Source organism: Hyperolius riggenbachi, chromosome 4 (assembly GCF_040937935.1).
Source record: "Hyperolius riggenbachi isolate aHypRig1 chromosome 4, aHypRig1.pri, whole genome shotgun sequence".
In the NCBI taxonomy this organism is placed as follows: Eukaryota; Metazoa; Chordata; class Amphibia; order Anura; family Hyperoliidae; genus Hyperolius; species Hyperolius riggenbachi.
In genome coordinates, this window is record NC_090649.1 from 226,534,233 (window position 1) to 226,557,895 (window position 23,663).

Genomic DNA, 23,663 nt, shown 5'->3' on the forward strand with positions numbered 1-23,663 from the left:
TAATTTATTGTACTCTTTAAATATTGTAATAGTCACTAGTTATTCTGTGTCCCCATCTGTGTACAATTCCTTCATTTTCTGTCCAGACAGGAAGTACACAAATCTCTCCAAAAGTGCAGTCAGTAACAAATAAAATATTTTTGCAGAGTAAGAGAGAGTAAGAATATCTGAGAATGTTTAATTTTATTACGGGCAGCATGTTGGCTTAGCGGTTAGTGTTCTCCCCTTGCAGCGCTGGGCCCCACCCCGGTTGAATACCAGCAAGGGTACTATCTACACGGAGTCTGTATGTTCTCCTGTGTCTGCATGGGTTTCCTCTGGGAACTTCAGTTTCCTCCCGCCTCCCCAAAACATACAGTTAAGTTAATTGGCTTTCCCATGAATTGGTCCTAGACTACGATACATACACTACATGATATATACATAGACATTGGTTTACAGTAGGGGTCAGATTGGGAACACCTCAGAGGAACTATTAAGTAAAAAGACAATATACTTTTTACAGCGCTGCAGAAGATGTCAGTGCTATATAAATACTAAATAATAATAAATACCCGTAATAATAACATTGCAGTGTCAGCTGTCTGTTACCACAGAATCAGCAGTTTTTATACTGAAGTCAAAAATCTTCAACAAGTGAGAGAAAAGCTCTTCAAAGGGGACACTGACATCTAAAATAAAAATTAAAAATCCATGGAGTTCAGTTTTAAATATGAATACTTATATAGATGCATTAACTGTGCAATGTTAGTGAACTAAGCCATGTGTTTTCTTTGCTTTAATACTTACGGCCTGTTCTTCCTTTGCCTAAGACTGGGATTTGAGATTGTCCTGACGTAGACTCCACAGCTTTTCTCTTGTAAGTCTTTGTGACTTTATCTACATCTGGCTGTTTTCTAGTCATTTCTTCCATGAATGCCTGAAACATTGCATAGTGTATTTAAAAATGTGGCATGGAATCAGCAGATTAACATGCAAAAGAAACGTGTCAGTCCTCTTGGAAGACCTTGTCGATGGAATATACATTACCTGATGTTCAGCAATCAAAGCTTTAACCTCATCTATCTCTTCTGGGATGTCTTCTTTGTCTTTTTCATTGAGTGTGGTTTCTGCCCATTGTAGCCATGTCAGCAAAGATTCCAGCAACTCTTTCTTGGCTATTACATCTTCCAAAGCTGAAGCCAGTCTTTGTTGATGCTGCTTTGCCCATGTTAAGACCTTATGAGAATTAAACCACAAAAAAAAACACACACTAAGTTTAAAATTTGTAATATAGTCATTCTATAAGTTTTAAATAATATATAAACGTGTATTGTACAGTCACAAGCCTACTTAGGACAGGTTCCCTCCAGTCATACAGTAGTGTAACTCACTGACAACTAATTACAGGCTATAAAACACTTGCATGGCAGAGAGACAAATCTGAGTGAAAAGAAGAAACAAAATAGGTCAATAAGATGGGAGTTGGTGTCCCTCGCCTGCTTCAAGTGTCCCTAATCGTACTTGAGTACTAGTGGAGTGTGCTGGGGAGAGGCTGGAATAGCTATCAATCCAGCACTCCACCAAACAACGCTCATCCCTTTGCCATTGACATCATATCTATTCCAGTCTCCTCTTCTGTGTCTTCGGGTCAGTCTCTCTTCTGCCTTTGTGTTCCAGCCTCAATCTGGATTGTGCTCTCCATTTCTGATATGAAGATTTTGGAAATGAAGAGCAGAATCCAGATAGAGAAATATAAGCCAGCACACAGGAAAAGTGGTGGAAACAGTGAAGATGGAGGACATGGTTAAAGAGAAGTGCTCCAGGGGTGGAATGCAGGATTGGTAGTTATACCAACTCCTCTTCTTTTTCTACTTCCCTATTTTTGACAAGCATATTTGTTGTTTACCAACATATTATTGAACCTATGATGTGTTTGTATGCTGTCACAGTAGTTATACATAAATTTGTGTGTTGTACATTATTGTAAGGTTGTGTACACAAGGAAACGGTCAAATTCAAGATTCTCTGTATTTAAAGGAATACTTAAGTCACTTAAAAAAAATGACTTTTACTCACCTGGGGCTCCCCTCATCCCCCTGCAGCTGAACGGTGCCCTCGCCGTGTCCCTTCGATGCGCCTGGTCTCGCCGGCGGCCACTTCCGGTTTGGCCGTCACCGGCCGACAGGCTGTGAACGCGGCTGATTATCCGCGTCCCCGGACGCAATAGCGCCTTCTACAATGCTATTGCGTCCGGGGACGCGGATAATCAGCCGCGTTCACAGCCTGTCGGCCGGTGACGGCCAAACCGGAAGTGGCCGCCGGCGAGACCAGCCGCATCGGAGGGACACGGCGAGGGCACCGTTCAGCTGCAGGGGGCTGAGGGGAGCCCCAGGTGAGTAAAAGTCATTTTTTTTTAAATGACTTAAGTATTCCTTTAACTTACTTTATATGCTGGGTTAATTAATATATGTATTTTACTACATTTATTGGTGATCTGAGGTTGCTAATATATACTATTTTACACATTAAATACAACTGTACATATGTTTAGATTTTGTTTTATATTATGTTTGCACATAGTTACAGAGTACCCAGCAAGCTCATGGTGAACAGAACTCCCAGTAGTGTGTAAGGGGCTACAATGGACAAAAAGCCCTCTTACTAAAATGCTATGGAAAACAAAAGTTTACTTTCTTAAAACTGTAAGTATTTGCAATAAATCAGGTTGGAGAGAGCTCCGAGATGTCTCCCAATGCATAGCTGCCAAAATATGCAAATTATCCATTGGTGTCCCTGTATGCTAGCCACACCTCCAGATCCACTGAAATGCAATTATGTTTCAGCTTGTTAATATTAGAGCCACAATAATCCAACATGCATACAGACTGTTTCAGATTGAATGATCCTCATCAGTGCATGGCATGGATTAATGTGGCTCTATGCGGTAGGACTTGAAACACTCAGGAGTTACAGAGTACCCAGCAAGTTCATGGTGAACCAAAACTCCTAGGAGTGTTTGAGGGGCTACAATGGGCCAAAAAGCTCTCTTACTAAAATGCTATGGAAAACAAAAGCTTGCTTTCTTAAAACAGAAAGTATTTCTGATAATTCACATATTAGTTATTTACCAGTAACTCACTAACAAAGCCACATTTCTTTCTCATCTGTTTTTTTACATCTAAAATACTTTTCCTGGGTAACGAAATATGGAAACCTGTGAAGTTTCCTGAAATAATGAGATATCATTTTCATATGACTAACATATTGAATAAATTGATTTTGTAAAGATATATATATATCTGCCTAAACAGACATATTAAAACATGAATGAAAGCTCACATACCTCCTCAAACCTGGCTCTGATAATGGTTATCCAGTGTTTAATAGTAGTAATGGAATCTGGGTGACAAACTGAAAGAATTGCTTCCCCCTTGCTTGCTCCATTATTCAATTCTGTTCTTTTCTCCTCCACTTTTCTCATAAATTCCTATAAAAATATGAACGTGTGTTATTAGATACTGGCAAACAACCTTTGTGAATCCTTCTGGGCAGCATGGTGGCATAGTGTTTATCAATCTTCTGTTGTATATACAAACCTTTTGTAATTGGAACGAAGTATGATATGAGTTATATTTTCAACATGTGGTACTTGGATTGCTATGGAGTGGCTTTTACTTTTTTTTGGGGGGGGAGTAATCAATAAAAAATATCTTACAAAAATAATAATAGGAAGAACACCAAGAATATTTTAACACTGTGAATGCTATCTAATCAAATTATTTCAATGGTGGACTTGCCAAGGATATACAGCCACCAAAATGCTTGAAAACCATTTCTAAGCACCTGGGAGACTCATACTTTTAGTATAACTACATCTGTAAAGTTTGTTAACATAATTCTATGAGCATAGCCATGCATAAAAGAAATCCAACATCACGTTGCAGCAGAAACACTGGGAGATTCTGCTGTAGGTCGTGGGATTAACCCACTTATGGAGCTACATATCATTTTCACAGCATGAAATATAGAACTAACATTCCAGGTTAGAAAATAGCTTTTTTTAACATCTTGAGAGATGCCTACTAATGTTCAGCTTGAGACTCCCCAGCGGTTGCCAGACAACTCCTATAGTGTTTGAGTAAACACCCAAAAATAGTGGTTCTTTAGCAGTGTATGAGAAATCTTATAGAAAGCAATTGCACAAGTCAAGAAAACAGTAATATTAAAATCAAGGAAAGATCCTCAGCATGTTGAGATGTAGGTTTAGAGTCCTTTTAATGTATGATCTAATCCTATATAAGCAAACAGTAAAACAGATTTTGTTTTGTAAAACAAATCACATAATTCCTCACTACCATGTATATTCATCTAATGCTGATTTGAGTTCACCAAGCTTCAGGTGTTGCTTTTTATTGCAGAAAAGGAAGTTAAGATAATCGTCACAAAAACAGCAATACAAACCTTCCAAATGTTATAACCTCTTTTCATTCTCACTTCCTGTGAACATGTCACTGGAAAAGGAGAATTCACCACAAACAAGACCCAGACCAAAAGTTTTGAGCATCTCCCTTGTAAATGGTTAACGTGTATTATCACTGCCACTTATGGTGCACATCGTTTGTGATAAAATTCAGCCAACATCCAGTTTTCAATACTTGCTCTGGACAGAAGAGCAGACTTCCCCTAACCTCCACACCTCCCAATTTTCTGAGATGAGAAAGATGGACACCTTCAGATACATCCATTCTGCAAGTCACACCCCTGTCACACATACTATGAAGAATTAATGACTAAAAGACAAATTTTCAGAGTTCAAGTAAAAATAAAGAATAAGTCAATTTAGAGGAACAGAATAAAGCTTAGCTTCACATAAGCGCATTTTAGTAGAGAAATACATCTATCTATATCTATAGAGATCTGTATATCAGTCCTGAAAGAGGGACACATGAGTAAGAAAGATGGAGAGAGGGATTTAGTGCCAATATAGTGGGCCAGATTCAAGACAGTCCCGTCCAAACCGGGACGGCTGGGCTTAAAGGACTACAGTAGGAGGGGTCAGGGGAAAATGAGTTGAATTTACCCGGGGCTTCTAATGGTCCCCCACAGACATCCTGTGCCTGGGCAGCCACTCACCGATGCTCTGGTCCCGTTTCCGGTTCACTTCTGGAATTTCTGACTTTAAAGTTGGAAAACCACTGCCCCTGCGCAGCCGCACCCTCCCTCCCGCTGACGTCACCAGGAGTGTATTGCGCAGGCCCAGTATGGTCTGTGCCTGTGCAGTACGCTCCTGGTGACATACGCGGGAGCAAGAACACAGCCGTGCCGGCACAGTGGTTTTCCGACTTTAAAGTCAGAAATTCCAGAAGTGAACTGGAGGCGGGGCCGGAGCATTGGGGAGTGGCTACGTGGGCACAGGATGTCTGCGGAGAACCATTAAAAGCCCCGGGTAAATTCACCTAATTTTCCCCCGATCCCCCTACAGTAGTCCTTTAATGCAACCCCACAAAAACAATAAGATCAAGATTTATAGTTTCAATGCTGACCAACAATTCAATTTCAATTAATTTTAGCATAGCCCTCAAAAAGATCATGTTTGTATTTAAGCAATTGTCCAAAAGCATATTTTAACGTCAGGCATAATGCAGTATTAAAGCAGGTATTAACGTATGTAAAACATGGCTCAAGTGTAGAAAGGTTTAGTTCAGGATTTCTTTAAAGAACAACTCCACTCCCTCAACCCCTAGTTATTTTATTACAATGATCTTAAATGTCCCTTTCTTTTGCTTCTAATCTGCTTTAAAATATCGCTTTCTGCTCTTGTAAAACTATATTGCTGGTTTATTAAGGTAGGGATAACAAACTATCATTTTTTATTGCAAAGTTGCAATACCCACAATACCTATTAATAATATATTATTCCAAACAACTGAGCATACAAAGTAGTATTCAAGTCTATATAAAATGTTAATGAACTGTCTAAAAGTCTAAAACCATCTAAAATGTCATCAAGCATGAGATAACAGTGCTTCGTGAATTTTATAGAGTAATCAGGAGGAGATGGAAGTACAAGAAGAATTTTTTTTTCAAGAAATAACAGTTCTATTTTCTTCCCATTCTGTACGGCTGTTCCAAAATAAACAGCATGCGTGTTGTCATTTAAAATGCCTTTGCCTAATAAAGTCGTATGAAATATTTTCATTAGTTTTCTATGTGTTTCTGATCTCGTGCAAAGAGAACAGCAACATTTTCTATAGAATATTTTTCTTCAACTTAAAGAGAGTCTGAAGCCATAATAAAAATGGCTTTTTTGCTTATACATAGCAGGGGCATGATGTGTGCCCCTTGTAAAACGCCGCTATCCCGCGGCTGAACGAGGGTCCTTTCCCCTCCAAATCCCCCCCCTGCAAAATCACGACCAACTTGGTCGTAGATTTTGCTACCCCTGTGCGCTTCCGTGTGAGGCAAGGCTATGAGCTGCAGCCCTGCCTCACACACGTCTATCAGCGGCTGATCTCCGCCTCTCCCCCGCCCCTCTCAGTGAAGGAAGACTGAGAGGGGCAGGGGAGAGGCGGAGATCCGCCGCTGATAGACGCGTGTGAGGCAGGGCTGCAGCTCATAGCCCCACCTCACACGGAAGCGCTCCCCGGGCAGCACAGGGGGGATTTGGAGGGGAAAGGTCCCTCGTTTAGCCGCGAGATAGCGGCGTTTTAGCAGGGGCACACATGCCCCTGCAATATATAAGGAAAAAAGCCATTTTAATTATGGCTTCAGACTCTCTTTAAAGGACAACTGCACTTTATTAGAAAAAGTTAAAACAGTCCATAGTGAACACTACAAGTATGTTAAATACAATTATATTGCTGCTATAACCAGGGCTGTGGAGTCTGAGTCGAGAAGTTGGAGCAATTTTTGGTTACTTGGCGTCGGTGTTGGGACAAAATGCACCAGCTCCGACTCCTAATAAATTTAAACTGTAATTAAAAGAGAAAATATGATAACATGTTCTATTTCCCAGATAACAGTTATCATAAATAACTTGTGTATAAAGTAATAGCAGCGCCTAGGCCTCAAAAATGAAATAAGCCAATCAAAAAACAAGTTATATGCGCTGCTGCAACAAAGCAGTCACCATATTTTAACCACTTCACAGCTCCAGTACAGTATATCTACTCCCCTGCAGACTTCATCTAACCGCCCAGGGGAGTAAATATACGTACTCCCGCTGCTACCACTGCTGAAAGCGCTCCCGCTTATTTGTGCGCTCGTTCATGTTGCCATCTGCCCGCCAGGAGATCAATGAATGGGAAAGCAATTCCTAATCATTGATCTAAGTCCCCGTAGCAATTATCGGCGCCTTTTATGAGAAGCTGCACGATCATTCTAATAAATAAAAGTTTCCCATCTTCAGTACACTTCCTGTAAGCATACATATTTCGCTTACAGGACATATAACAAAAAAAAGACTGAGGCCATCTTGTGGCCAAATAGTAAAACTACATCTAAAAGTACTTTTTTTAAATGCAAAGACCTGTTTTTACATTTTAAATTAACCCCTTACCTCCCACACTCCCCAATAGTTACCAACATTTATTTTTTTTGTAAAAAAATACAATGAAATAAATTTACAATTATAAAAAATGCATTAATAGTTTTCTTAGGGACTGAACTTTTTTAATATTTATGTCAAGACGGTATAATACTGTTACTTTATAAATTATGGGCTTTTTATTAATGATGGATGCAAAACTGAAAAAAATGCATCTTTATTTCCTAATAAAATATTGGCACCAGAGATTGTGATAGGGACATCATTTAAATGGTGTAATAAACGGTACAAATGGGCACATTAATTACGTGGATTTTAATTACGGTAGCATGCATTATTTAAAAATTATAATGGCCGAAAACTGAAAAATAAGAATTTTTTTCCAATTTTTTTCTTATTTTTCCATTAAAAAACATTTAGAATAAAAAAATTCTTGGCATAATGTACCACCCAAAGTAAGCCTAATTAGTGATAAAAAAAACACATTTAACACATTTCATTATGATAAGTAGAGATAAAGTTATTGGCAAATGAATGGAAGGAGCTGAAAGGTGAAAATTGCTTGGATGCTGAAGGGGTAAAACCCCTCAGTTGTGAAGTGGTTAAAGTCAGATATACATATCTGATTGTGACTGTACATCTGATGTGTACACAGGAATCTTTAATGTATAATTATTATTATTTATTGTATTTATAAAGCGCCAACATATTACGCAGCGCTGCACAATAGATAAATGGGTTAACATACAAGGTAGGACATATAGGAAACTCACAACAAAACAAGATCATGCAAATTATTTGAAGATCATGCAAATTATATAATAACTGACATCTTTGCTGTAAGAATAAAGGCTTATATGTAGTTGTGTCACTAGTAGGGATGGTCAATGAGATGTACCGTAAATTATTCTGCAGGTTTGTGCACATTTTGTATACAAATGTATGCACTCCTTTTGCTCATGAAATCAATGAATTTGATATTCTGTTAAATTTGGGGTTGTGACTACAAATTAAGTTACACAGTAGTACTATAATCTACATATGCACTCCCCCTGCAGAGCTATTGTGAGTCCACTGAGAATGTTGTGTACATTGAACACACAGATGTTGTATATCATCCGTAAACCTGGTTCAGATCGTGCGTGAAGAATGTGTAATAAGGAGCACTTAACCATTACCCCCCAAGTTGCCGGGTCTAATTTATCTCCATGTGGTATTTTTTGTGACCAATATTTTGGGTATCACAGTGATGGAAACGTAGTTCTGAGAAGCAGGGGAGATTGTTTTAGTTTTGGGGGGAGGGTGAATGGGATGGATCAATGGTATATTGTCAATCTGATAATCGTACATAGTCATATTTCTCTGAGTATTTTATGTCTGTTATTGACTGTACAATAACCTTTGCACACAAAAAGATAGGGCAACAAAAAGTAGATTATTGTCATGGAAATAATGACTACCATATCACACAACACAAGATAACCATGACTACTGAAAGTATTGCACACAAATGATCAAATAAAGTAATAAATAAATTTATTAAGAACGTATCCCAAAATGCTAAAAACAAACCGCACTGCCAGACACAGCTGGATGTACATAATACATTGATTATTATTTGCATTATGTACATCCAGCTGTGTCTGGCAGTGTGGATTGTTTTTAGCATTTTGGGATACGTCCTTAATAAATTTATTTATTACTTTATTTGATCATTTGTGTGCAATACTTTCAGTAGTCATGGTTATCTTGTGTTGTGTGATATGGTGTACAATAACCTTTGATCTATTGTTTCTGTGAAATGAAAATAAAAAATTGTGGCAATAAAATTTATTAAAAAAAAATAAAAAAATGTGTAATAGAGGAAGCATCCCCTCATGTCCTGCAGAGTACTTGCACATCAATCTAACATGTACCCACAATTAGATTGTCTAAGGCATGATTGATGTTCTTTGTTCCTGTTTTCACCACCTACAAGTATTAGCTTTTATTTCTATTTAACATCGACTCTACAGCTATATCCCATGTTTAGTTAAAATGCATCTCTGGTGTACTTAAAAAAAAAAAAAATGCTTAACAGTTAGAATGTCCCAACACTTTGTCGGTTTAATAAGATTCCTGGAACCCCGTAGCAGCTAGGTTCCTGTGCATAGATCTGCTCCTTTGATAAAAAAGGCCCTGGCATTTTCTATAACAGATATAGAAAAGGTATAGGTCTTTTCTGTAAGGTGGCAGGGCAACACACTAGAACGCAGCAAATATGGGGCTTTGAACTTAGGAAATTGTGATTTTTACAAAGATGACATTTCTTTGTATCAAAGACAGGTAGGATAACCATATAGTCAATGAAAAGTTGGAAGACAGGTTTATAATTGTATGTTATGCCAGGCTATAGCAATGCTTTAACTCATGTATAACTGTGTGCTTACCTTGTGCTGTTCTATTAGCGCCTTAAGAGAGTCTTCATCATCAGGAAGAACCCCATGAAACCTCAGAGTCTGTTCTGCTTCAGCCAGCCACTCTAACAGGACATGCACAGCTGAGTGAAATTCTTCTGCCTGCAATAAATCAGAACCTGTTATCACATGCACACTTCTTTTAGAAATGTACTTGACATCCTCGCATAATGCCATGGCTAACAACTGCATGCGGTTGCCCCACAAAGGAAGAACAGACACACATGCACCTGCACACATACTTCCACTCTCAATCTCCATCCTTACATGCTGCTCTCCTCCAAAATACAGACTGTCCCCTACTTACAATGACTTGAGTTACACCATTTCATACATACAATCGTACGTTTCCATGTACAATATATACAGTAATGTTTTTGTTACATATTTTGCTGTTAAATGTTACAGTAATGCTTAAACTGTTGGAAGTAGTTTAAAACCAATTAAATACCCATGGAAAACAACAAAAAATACATGTTTATACTAAATGTCCAAATCCAGTGTTGTCAGAAACAAAATCATTTATCCACTTTTCACTGTTTAATACAGGACTGAAATTGCAACCAAATTCACACTATCTCCTGGAATGTTCACTTGTTTTTAAGTAGGGGACCGCCTATATCTGAATACTCACTTACACTCCATTCACATAGTAATGTTTACAATTACCGGTACTCTGTATTTTCAGTGTTCCCACTGCTCTTATATTAGGGCCTATTCACACTGAATGGTGAAAAACAGATGCATTTTAACTGACAAGTTTGTTCCATAGCAGTGCATCATGAAAGAACTTCAGTTAAATATGCATGTAATGTGACCAGAGGGAAACATGAACGTTACGTTGCTAATCAGTTGTCTGTTCAGTTATAACTGACAGCAACTTATTCAGTGTGAATGGGCCCTACCTCTTTCTGAATCTATCCCTTCTGAAGCCCATGCAAAGTATCTAGAAGCATGGAATGCTGTAAATTTTGTGCACCCTCCTGTCTCCTCATTTCCATTCTGCTGCACAAGCAAAATGTGTAGATGAATGTTGTGCTGTGCGGTTTTCTTGAGCAGCCATGGATGACTGAGATTGCTGATCCTTCAAAAGCCGTCTCCATGAGCTGTACTCTGTGCTTTGTACAAACTGGATGCGGGTTGTGCCCCCTTTTCCTAGCAGATTGTGCACTGAACAGATGTCTATGCCTCCTTCTTCATGGTTGCTGCTGCTCCTTTATCCCTTATGACAACCTGCAATAAGCTCACCTATGTCTTTCTTGCCTGTCACCCAAAGCCCAGTTCCATAGTGCATGTATCTTGGTGGCCCCTAAATATTTCCAGTGCGTTGGGAATCTCTGACTCCCTAAGCAGTACTTACTTAAAGGACAACCGAGGTGACATGTGACATGATGAGATAGACGTGTACGTACAGTGCCAAGCACACAAATAACTAGGAGGCAAGAAATGTCTGGCACTATAGTTTATTAGTGCAGCATCATGAAAAAGACGTCATGTAGAAAATACAGTTGATACAACAAAACGTGCAGATTGACTGGTTTAGTATCAAAAATGGCATCACAAAAACGTGTTAGCTGTACCTGGGTGTGGGGGAGGTAGCAGGTGTGGGCGCCAATTGGTGCACGGTCCTTACGACCATTTGGCAGGGCAACTGCCGAGCTTCATCTGAGGTGTGCACCCTCAGATGAAGCTCAGCAGTTGCCCTGCGAAACGGTCGTAAGGAATAGCATGAATAGTAGTCACTAGCAAGCCACTAGTCTCATAACAGGGACAAGAGCCATTCAACTACTAGGGTCAATAGTGACTTTATCACCTTCAAATTTAAAGGGAATAATAGGCACCAAACCACCAAGAACACTAACACAAATAATAGATTCTAAACCAACAAGCAATTGACAAAAGAAATAGCCATACTCTCTGGACACGACCACTACACATCCAAAGTATTTAACAGTATCTAACAATACCAAGTAAACTACTAAGGACAACAGCCATAAACCAACTAGAACATTAGCAGGAAAAATGGCTACCTAACCATCAAAGACATTACTAGTGATTATGGCAACAAAATCGCCATGTGCAATTCTAGGAACATCAGTGAGTAAACCACCTGGACACTATAAACTATCTACAAGCCACTATAAAAAGAATAGACATGCACTGAAACATTAGACATGACCACAGAGTAGAACACTTAGGAATATTCAGAAAAAATGACTGTCACTTTTACCAGTATTTAAACAATTAACGTACTGCTTGTTGCGCAAATAGTGCAACTTGCAATACTTATTTGCGCTATTTGCATAACTTAATGCATTCGTTGCTCATATAACACACAATACAATATACTAGCAACAGGTGCATTACCTGGGTAACGCGAGTTTACCTATTTGAGTAATATGCGCTGTCAGTTGCATGCGTTTTCTGAATATGCCAAGGTTTTAGGAACATTAGTTACTACACTACAAATCACTCTTCTGCTGCTAAAAACAGAATACCCGAACAGCTTGGGGAGACCCAGAACCACTAGGAAAGTATAGGGGACTAAAAGAGACCAAAAAAGCCCTACTACTAAAAAGTACACACAGCGCAATTTGCTGATATATGCTGATAATTCGATAATTACATCGAGCACTGCTAAAAAGATGCCAGATTTCTCCTGTGTACATTGAGAACAAAATTTTTCTAGTCTTTAATAATAGCTTATTTTACTTTTATAATCTCCACCAATGCACAACCCCTGATACTGTAAAACACACATAAAATATCTGTGAATGTCAGTTGTAAGGAACTGTTTAAATAGCAATAAGGAATAGATTTATAAACTGTCATGTCTTCTTTTATTTAAGAGCTTTTACATAAGCCAAGCTGTAAATCTGCCAGGCTACAGTATTCACTTGTGTAAATTCCCTACTGTCACAATTCCATGCACAGACCAGGCATCTCTCATCACTCTCTCGTCACTTGTTCAGAACTGACCACTGAGTAACATAGGCAAAAAATGCATGTTATGACTAATAGATAATCTCTCCATGAGCCCACCTGGCACAATGCTTCTTCCAGTCGAGTCTGCTTGGATACCGATAAAGTGCACACAGTTTCCCAGCGGGTGCCTAATTCCTGCATTTGGGCTTTCACCCAAGAGGAATCATCATGACTTCCTTCAATTAACTCTCTGGCTGAACGCTTCAGAGCTTGGATATTGCTTGTTCTCTTACCCAGCTCTTTTTGAAAAGCCTAAGAGAGGAAGAGATATCAGGTGACATGAGCTCCTATATAGCCATTTTGAACTTCTGTAAACATACAAACATTAATAGTGTGCATCCTTTAATTGATGACTTGTATTTAAATGGTCCAAGGTACTCCTGCAGGTTCTTAGCTGCAACAGTCATGGTCTATAGGTGCAGTAACCTTGACTTCTGGGCCCTATGCATCTTACATAATTATTACCTTAACTCTAGGGTCTATACTCCTTCTAGGGTAAGTGTGGTTATGAAAAAAAAAATATGATATACAAGACAGTTACCCATTTTTTTCTTTTTAATTATGTTTTAACATCTCTTTTGGGGGCTATGTCCTTTAATAAAATCACTAATCTATAAGTATGTAATCTGTGCACTATATAGTATTTTTTTCTTTTTGAATAATTACTTCAAATAATAAGAGAAAGATGTATTTAAGAATAAAGCGTTACTTTGTGGTTGTCAATGAGATTCATAACAACGTCAAGGTCTCCATGTACTGGTTGATCTTCAGCCAACTGTGGTTCCACTCTGTACAACCAATCAATAAGAGCCTGCAGAGCATCTGTGAACTGCCCAGAGAAAAGCAGAGCCTCCTCCAGCTTGTTTTGTCTAGAAAGACAAAAGAAAATAAATATTGGAAAGAAAAACAAAATTCCACTATATTACATTTTCTGGAAGAACATGATATATATATATATATATATATATATATATATATATATATATATATATATATATATATATATATATACGCACAAAACTTTATACCCTAACAATTGTTTTAACAGATCTAATAAATCAAGCAATGCTGACAGGTGTCATAAGTAGATGAACGAGCCGAACCAGGGTCAGTCCAGCAGGTTAGCTTTACTACATAATCACCACAGCCCATGGCCAATCAGCTATAAAGGTGTACAGAGACAGTTTTAGTCTCCATGTAAGGACATGAAGAATCTGGCAACATCTTTTTGTATAAAGACTGTTTAAATTCTATCCACAGCAACCAGATATCATCTTGGTCCTACAGCGATGCTGTCAGTTTTTCCATCCTACACATAACATTAACCTCATGTGTTCACTCCCCTACTGTGGTGTCTCCTCTCCAGAACTGAGGTAATTTTTTTACGTTGGCTGTGTTTTTCATATTGAAACTACAATAGGATTTATGGGTTTTCATAAGCCAGGTGTTTACATGAATACAAAATAAAGGATCATTCAGGATCTAACTTGATAGAAAATTGCTGAAATGTCAAAATAACACAACTTCACAATGTATTTGTTGCTTGTAGCACCTGGTATTGGCAACCAGTTACGCCAGCAACTAACTTGAAGATCTGATGGCCCTTAGCTTAGTAGGTGTTAGTGTGCGAAAATGCCACAGTGCACAATTTCATTTGCTGAAAAGTAATAGACTGAACATGTACACGAATTGTTAGGTCACAAACAAAATGTTGTTTAATGCCCTTCATAACCCCCCTTAGGTTGAATTCTGTAACTATAAGAAATACACCTTTTTTTTATCACAAAACATCAAGTTTTCTGGCATACAGACAAATGCATTTGGGAGAGATTGCAATCCAATCACAGTTTGAACAATAATGTGTTTATAGAAATATTCTGTAAACTTATATTTTGGATTGCTGTGTGTAAAACTCAGAAACCCCACACAGTTCACTTGTAAACATCAACTGGATCCTCGTCACATTAGTACAATGATTTCTGTGATCAGATTACAAATGGACGCCCATAAATACCAAGGGATCTGTACAAGGAATGTCTCAAAGGAGAATGCCAGCTCAAATCACCCAAGTTACAGCCGGCCAATCATCATGCGTGGACTGAAGCCGCATGGTGATTAGCTGGCTGCATGGAGTTTGCAAACTAACCAGGAATGGAGACATGTGCACCGGGAGCAGGTAACGTGTAATAACGCTTCCACTGCTCTGCGTAGTAATGAATAGGACCGCCTCCTGAGCCCTCTGCCACCTCCGGGCCCCTCCCCGCCACTGCAGTGGTGGCGGGGGCTATTACGCCACTGATAGGGTTAAGCAAGAGCCACGGGCTCCATGCTACTGTGCAATGCGCGGGCTGCGCATCTACTGCACAGCCATGAATCAGGAACAGGAGCTGTGCAGCCCCCAATGTGGAGGGGGGCCGCGCTTATCAACAAGGGGACTGCGGACCACCGAGGGAAGCCTCAATAGGATCCTGAGACTTCCCTCTCTTCAAGGAAATGGCCCATTCTGAACCTGAGCTTCAGCTCGTGATTACTTTAAGCCATATATGAAGCCTGGAAGCCACACCCACAAGCTGGACAGGATAGAACACCACCTTTACACAGAGCTGCTGTGTTCACAGCACACACCTCTCTTGCAGCTCAGCTGCTGCAAACTTAACCAGCTCTCCCCCAGCACTCCATCCGTGCTGCTTCTTATCCAGCCGTCCTGCTGGATCTAAGCCTGGTGTGTACCTGGGTGGAATGGAGAGACCTGCCCAGTTTCTTCCCTCCTAATTCAGCCTCAAGGCCCTGAGCAACTGAGACGACTAAACTCAGCAACTGTAAGTTGCTGAACCATTTTCCTAAACTCCTTCCCAGGTACTGCCTGCCTTAACGGCATCAGACCCAAATGAGAGGGAGATGTATCTCTCGTTCAGCACCCAGACAACACAACACTTAAAGAGACACTGAAGCGAAAAAATATATATGATATAATGAATTGGTTGTGTACTATGAATAATTACTAGAAGATTAGCAGCAAAGAAAATATTCTCATATTTTTATTTTCAGGCATATAGTGCTTTTTTCTAACATTGCATCATTCTATAATATGTGCAGATTACACAACACTCAGCATTCAAAATGATTCTTTCAGAGCAGTCTGTGAACTAATGACCTCTCCTCTGTCAGAGAAAAAGGAATTTGTTTAGTAACAGTTGAGATAATAAAAGTCAGATAACAGCCCTCTCCATGACTTTGAAAGTCGTAGAGCTTAAGGGCTTTTTCCATAGAGATAACAACTGGAGTTTCTTAACTCTTCCTGTACTGGAAACAATTAGACTGATGTATCTGATCTTAATGTTTTATTTCTTAGCTGTACTACACATACAAATCATAATATCATAATTTTTTTTCCGCTTCAGTGTCTCTTTAAAGAAGACCTGTAACATCTCATAACAGAACAAAAGAAAGTATTCAGCACTAAAGATAATTTGAACATCTAATGGAAAGCGTCTCTACAGATATAGACTTCTCACCTTTCCACTGATTTTCCACAAACAGTATCCCATTTGTCTCTTATCTCACAGAGCATATCATCGAGTTTATGGATGTCATCGGCCAGCGCGGCTTTCTCCTTCAGCGAGCGTCCACTCCTAGTGGTGGAATCATAGACAGAATGTTTGGCGCCCAGGGTTTTCTGAAATTCCTGTGGATTGCAATAAAAATGATGATTGCAGTTGCATAAATTAACACACAGCAGTTATATAAAATGGCAGATTTTCCACACAATGCCTTGCCACAAGGAATGTGAACCAAATCCTTCTGGCAACAAAAAATGTGGAACAATAAAGAAGTGAATCAAATGAAGAATACACAGCCATAATACATCATTGTAGCAGAGTTCACATGGAAAGTATTGCTCATAAGTCTTCACTCCAAACCTATGCAGCGCACTCTTGTACAGAGATGTATCACAGATTACTTTATTAGTTTGTTCTACAGTGTGCCAAGGGAACATTTTTCTCATTTTAGTGGAGTGATACAAAATACTTGTTACTTAATGCACTGGCTGGTCGTCACAAATAGCTAAGCCTTTAGAAAATGTAACGTGTTTTTTTTTTATTTTTTATAATACATACAAAAGTCAGCGTTTTTTATAGTCATCCATCAGATTACAAGCTGACCACAGGCAAGGGAAGGAAAGGAAAAAGGCTGATCTGCAATTTAGATTCGAGCACTTTGCATTTAGTATGTAGCAAAAACACAAGCAAAAGATGTATGGAGCTAATATAAATGTAGCATTAGGGTGGATACGTTTTCTTTCTGCACTGTGAGGAAAACTTCCAGCCTCATAGATATAGTTATGCATGATTTCAAAATCATCTGCAAAACAGATAACATAGTATGTGTATGTTCTCCTCATGTTTGTGTGGTTCCTTCAGGGACTCCAGTTTGCTCACACAACTATAAACACACATGCAGGTTAACTAACTGCCAGTTAAACAGGCCGTAGGCTGAGACAGATTGCATAGGAAGACTTTACAGAAGTGTATAATAATCACAAAATAAACTTTCACAGAAAAAACACAGCCTCAAGCCAAGCTACATATCAAAGGTATTACTGTATGTTCAGCTTGATGGCCATTCAGCTGAGATGGGCAGGAACCAATATCCATTGAAATCAATGAAGCCACCATTAGGGGAACCGCCAAGCTATCACATCTATAGACACTGTAGCGCAACTCTTTTGCGCAACTTTCAATTTTCGATTTTACTTGGTAGCGCACCCAGGCTATGCATATGCATAGGTTAGGATTTAGTCAGTGTTAGGTCCCCTCCCATAGGGGGATGACTTCTCCACAGTGGGAGGGATGAGTACTTAACAAGTTGCATGCAAGCTGTTACAGGAAACCAACATCCTCCAGTGGTAGACAGGTTATGTATATGCTGGGTGTGTATTTTATCCCACAAGTGGGGCTTTCACTCTCTTGCAGGTAGGCACTTTTCTGTTTTTAAGTAGCGCTGTTCATTTCTTTGCTATGTACTAATTTAATTCATTTTTGGTCAGCTGCTCCCACTTAGCAGCCTTGCTTTTGGTGTATATGCAGAGCTTCTGTTTGGGTTCAAGGTGCGTTTGCAGTTTCTGGGGGGGCTCAGAGCACTTCTGATTGTAGGCCATTCGGAGGCGGCCTGGTGATGCGCTGATCCACCTTTTGCGCAACTTTCAATTTTTGATTTTACTTGGTAGCGCACCCAGGCTATGCATTTGCATAGGTTAGGATTTAGTCAGTGTTAGGTCCCCTCCCATAGGGGGATGACTTCTCCGCAGTGGGAAGGACGAGTACTTAACAAGTTGCATGCAAGCTGTTACAGGAAACTAACATCCTCCAGTGGTAGACAGGTTATGTGTATGCTAGGTGTGTATTTTATCCCACAAGTGGGGCTTGCACTCTCTTGCAGGTAGGCACTTTTCTGATTTTAAGTAGCGCTGTTCATTTCTTTGCTAGGAACCAATATCCATTGAAATCAATGAAGCCACCATTAGGGGAACCGCCAAGCTATCACATCTACAGACACTCTGAGTTGTCAGAAGTAAACAAAGCCTTTGTTTGGCTGTGGCTAAATCAGCAGGAAGGTGACTGATCAAAGGATTTGCTTAACGGTGAAAGCCCACCCAATAAATGATAAGGCAATAAACAGCCATTCAGTGCAGGTGGGCATGACAAGAGAGCAGAAATCCCTGAAAAGGGATAAATTAAAGTTGCTAATGTTCAAACTGAACTGGGCTGAGCTGATTTTGAGCTTGACCTTAATGGGGACAACCGTAAACCAGTAATTTATACAGTAACTAATGCACATACTTGCCTGTCAGGAATATAGCAGCTAGTTATGAGGCTGATGATGTTAGGAATACAGGAACATATTTCTTTCATTTTCCCATTTTTATATCTGCTATGTTATGTCAAAGGTGTAGATATGCCAGGCTAGATTCATGGACTGTTCATGTGATTGTGTGTGTGGGTCAATAGACCTACATTTGCATCTAAAGAGGACTTCAGTGAATAGAGCTGGGGTAATCAGACAATGGCGGAAGTGAAGTGTTGAAGTCATTGACACTTGAAACATTTACACTTCTGTTGAGGAAGGCTGTTTCATTGTGAGGAAATTGAATTATTGGTGGAGGTGCAAACTATACCCTGTAAATTACATCTATTGGAAGGGGGTTGGAAATCTCAACAGACTTTAAAAATGGAGACGGAAAAAGCCTTAATCAAGTTATCACCTGGAGTTGAAAAGCCTCACTTCACAATCTTTTGATGTATAGACTTTTACCTGGAAATAGAATTATGTCTGAGATTTAATTAAAAACTAGTTCCTCCCCTCCCCAAGGAAGTTGCAGCCTCCAGGCGTATCTCACATAAAACAGCAGCTAGGATAGCCACAACTTGTAGTTCTTGGAGATAGCACACACGGCTAGAACTAACCTGGTTCCTGACCAGAAAGTGCGTACTCCCGCAACAACGCCCAGATCGATACGCTGGTACGTTTATTTGGGTAAGCAAATCACTTTGTGTGTATTTTTGTAACTTTTATCTTTGTTTTTGTAATCTTTTGTATATATTCTGTTCTGCATTGTTCCACTTTGTTCCCTGGAATATTAAATTATTATTTAATAAGCTTGACTTCTGCTGTACTAAACTAACACTCATAGCCTAGAAGAGATTGAAGTGTGTATAAGTCCGTGCCTGATTGTATGATTGAGCGACACTACCGTATAAGATTGTAATTGCATTGTGTGTGGGGCGTTTGTCATACGTTGGCCTAAAGCGAGCAGCTGACCCAACGTACGAAAACGCCAGTGCGAGTAGCTCAACAGCTGAGTGGCTAACAGTATCGTTCGGAACGACTGTTAGTGGTTTTGCTTCACTACAGTGTAAGATTGCAACTGTGTGTGTGTGGGTCCGTTGCGTTCCTGTATTCGGCCTAAGCGCAAAGCTGACCCGAATACGAAAACGTGGATTGCTCGCTGAGGACTCGACAGCAGAGTGGAAGTGTCTAGCGAACCGCTAGTGGTGGCAGTGAGAGGTGTTCTGAGGGGTCCCCAGCCTTGTTTTAGCTCGAATAAGGCTGCTCCCCGCTTGATCTGTTCAAACCCGCAGTCGGGAAGCCCTCTAAGGCTAGCTCATGAACACCTGTCAAATTGAATACCATACTGTACAATGTTGAGTTGCTGCTAGAATTACACAATACAGTAAGAAATTGATGTATCAAGGCAGATGTCTCTATGATGTTAGTAATGGTTAACACGTGCAAAGAAGGGGTGCAAGTACTGAATCAAGAGCAACCAATCAAAATCCACCCTGTCCTGCTCAGCTTCACAGAAGCAAAATGTGACTGGCTGCTATGGATTACAGCACTTTACTTCTTGACTTTCTTTATTAAATAGCCCTAACTATAATTATTCACTTCAGGGTTTTCCTTGTTTTAAAGGAGTACAGTATAGGGGTAGGGGGAAAAAAGAGTTGAACTTACCTGGGACTTCTAATGGTCCCCCGCAGACATCCTGTGCCTGCACAGTCATTCACTGATGCTCCAGTCCCCGCCTCCGGTTCACTTCTGGAATTTCCAACTTTAAAGTCGGAAAACCACTGCGCCTGCGCAGCCGGCGCCCTTGCTTTCGCTGACGTCACCAGCAGTGTATTGCACAGGCCCAGTACGGTCTGCGTCTGCGCAGTATGCTCCTGGTAAAGTCAGTGGGAGAGGGGATACGGCACGCAGTGATTTTCTGACTTCAGTCAGAAATTCCAGAAGTGAACCGGAGGCGAGGACCGGAGCATCGGTGAGTGGCTGAGCGGGCACAGGATATCTGCAGGGACCATTAGAAGGCCTGGGCTAGTTCAATATTTTTCCCCCTACAGTAGTCCTTTAAGGATACAACGGTTTTGATACTCCATGTGAGTTTTAGCAGAGCTTGCTTTGGCTTTGTAAAACAATCCTCTATAATAAAACCCCTTTGTCTCTGTGTCCCAATGTCCATGTGTGTCCCCCTGCATGCTACTGCGCATGTGCCGCAGGGACAGCCGTTGGATGGGAGCAGGACGGGCAAGGAGCCACGCGGCTGGGCACAGGCGTGCAGCGGGCGCACGCGGCGGGTGTGCGGCTGGCATGCGTGGTGAGTGTGCGTTGGTGGTGGCAGTCACGGAAGGGTGAGAGGAGAGGGGAGGGGAGTAGGTTTAAACACAGACCTAGAGCCTGTTTTTAAACAGGCGTAGGTCTACTGGTAGTTAAAATAAAACAAAAGAAAACCTGGGCTGCTGTAATTGAGCACAGAATGAAAAAAATAATTATAGGCTCCCTTAAGAAAAAACTGCATGTAAATGATTAATGGTTCCAGAGGTAAAGACTGGTTACTAATAAGAAAATTATAACTTTACTTGTAAATGTCAAACTCTGCTCTGGCCCTTTCCTGTGCAAAGCCTCTCCACGAGTCCAAATACCTTTATAGATTATTTGCCTTTGGATGCATTATTTATAATTATAATTTGTATTACAGGTTTTACTCCCCATGTTTGCAGCAGGTTTACGCTAAACGGGGGTGAGACCTGATCAGATCATCCATCCTTAAAATGCAACTTAATTCATAGGAATAGGACAATACTGCATTTCAAATCCTATTGTTTATCATTATGAGAATTTCATTCATTAGGCCAAGCATTTAAAGCTAATAGACCATTGTACACATTTTTCTGCCCTGTGCTGCCTGACCCCATTTTATGTGTTAGTATTCTCCACACTAAACATGTCAGTAAATTGCTATCTAGCGCCAGCTTTTCTAAGTGTAACAGCTATTTCACAACAACAACAAAAAATGCTGAAAATGACTAGTGCTTAGCAATTGCTATTGTGCGCAGCGATTTTCCAGCATTTGCATTTGTGATTCTTGATCCAGGAACAGGAATCACAGTGCTATCCTTCCCAAAATGCCACCTGCAGTGCTTTGAGATCACAACGTGGTAATGTGAATGCTCCAGTCGCAGCAAATGGAAATCGCAGCAGAATCTCCACAGAGTCCCCCCCAGTGTTACATAGCCCTAACAGTTTACATAATTACCTTGTGACTAGGGCTGATTGAAACATGCAGCAACCAATGAGGTGGGGAAAAAGGATTCGGTGCTCAGCTATCTTGAGATGAAAAATAGTGATTTTGGACTATACAATAGTTATCTGGATTCATACTCCTCCCTTTGAATACTACAGTACTGTATATCCATTTACCGTAACTTATGTAAGGTGAAGAGAAAGAGAGGTGGAAAAACCTTGATAACGTAGCACACACTTAAGGTGGCCATACACTGGCCCGATTCCCGGCCGTTTCGACAGCAGATTCGATCCTGGGATCGAATCTGCTGCCAATCGTTCGCGGTAAACGCCGCCGACGATCCGATTTCCTCCCGAAATCGGATCGGTCCGTCGATCGCGCCGTGCGGGAAATTACCCTCGATCGCCCGCGGGTAAAGTGCGCGTCGCTAGCGGCGGCCGATCCGATGAAAAATACATTACCTGATGCGGGCTCCCGGGCGTCTTCTCCGCATCTTCTCAGCGCTGCACCAGCTCCATCCCGGCGCTTCCTGTGTCACTGCAGTGACCCAGGAAGTTCAAATAGAGGGCGCTCTATTTGAACTTCCTGGTCACGGAGTGACACAGGAAGCGCCGAGATGGAGCAAGAACAGAGCGGTGCAGCGTGGAGAAGATGCCCGGGAGCCAGCGTCAGGTAATGTATGCGCGGGGGGAGGACAGGCGGCAGGAGCAGCTGAACAGATTGTGATCGGTTTCAGGCTGAAATCGATTCACAATCTGTTTGCAGTAAAGGCAGCCATACGATCCCTATCTGATCAGATTCGATCAGATAGGGATCTGTCAGCTGGTCGATCTGATGGCACATCGACCAGTGTATGGCTGCCTTTAAGCTTGTGGTTATATTTGCTTGCACACATCAGAGAATTGATTACAACTGACCGTCCATTCAGCTTATGTTTTGTACATCACTGACCTTGTGCGTTGCCAGCTGTGTCTTGATCTTGTCTGGGTCATTTGCAATCTCAAGTTCTGAATCCAAGTTTGTTTCTGATTCTTCCAGCCACTCCATAAGTTTGTCAAATGGTTCGTGGAACTACAATGAAGCAAATATATCATTAAACATTTTTCTTTTAAAACCCTTCGGAAACTAATCAATGCAAGAAACTATTTTTCACACTTTACCTGCTTGGATCTTTTTCGAGCATCATCTAAGGCTCGTCCTCTTTCCAGGGAGCGCTGGACAACATTCTCCCATCTGGTCTGCACACTAATCAATAAATTCTTAAGTATTACTACATCTTGCTTTTGGCTGAAGTATTTCAAGTGGGTTCCAGTTTTGTCTAGCTCCATGATGTGATCTCTGTGTGAATTAACTTCAGTAACAAACACCTAGAACCAAATACAAGGATATTCATAAATAGTCCAGAAGCTCTCTAATATAAATATCAGTTTTCATCTCCCTGCTTTATTTCTCCCTGGATTAGTCAGGTTCACCGTGTAGATTGAGCTATGTACTGTAAGGATGGAAAAACATGAAGATTTTTGATAATTCCAGACCTATGCTCCCTCATTTGTTGAGGTATCACAATCTATCATAGCCTGTGTGGTCCAGGAACTACCTTCCGTTTTACTGTAAG

General features: G+C 40.5%; 1 protein-coding gene across 19 annotated transcripts in view; it reads right to left on the reverse strand.

Moving 5' to 3' along the window:
• DST (dystonin) overlaps nt 1-23,663 on the reverse strand; it is a 748,258-nt gene that overhangs the window by 38,562 nt on the left and 686,033 nt on the right. For all 19 annotated transcript variants that reach the window (XM_068281416.1, XM_068281417.1, XM_068281405.1 and 16 more), the window contains 9 exons: nt 23,209-23,415; nt 23,000-23,119; nt 16,485-16,654; nt 13,679-13,838; nt 13,027-13,221; nt 9,958-10,086; nt 3,326-3,469; nt 1,030-1,218; nt 790-919 (listed from right to left, as the gene is read on the reverse strand). In XM_068281416.1, the coding sequence (XP_068137517.1) occupies nt 790-919; nt 1,030-1,218; nt 3,326-3,469; nt 9,958-10,086; nt 13,027-13,221; nt 13,679-13,838; nt 16,485-16,654; nt 23,000-23,119; nt 23,209-23,415 (1,444 nt within the window). The remainder of the gene's footprint in view (nt 1-789; nt 920-1,029; nt 1,219-3,325; nt 3,470-9,957; nt 10,087-13,026; nt 13,222-13,678; nt 13,839-16,484; nt 16,655-22,999; nt 23,120-23,208; nt 23,416-23,663) is intronic.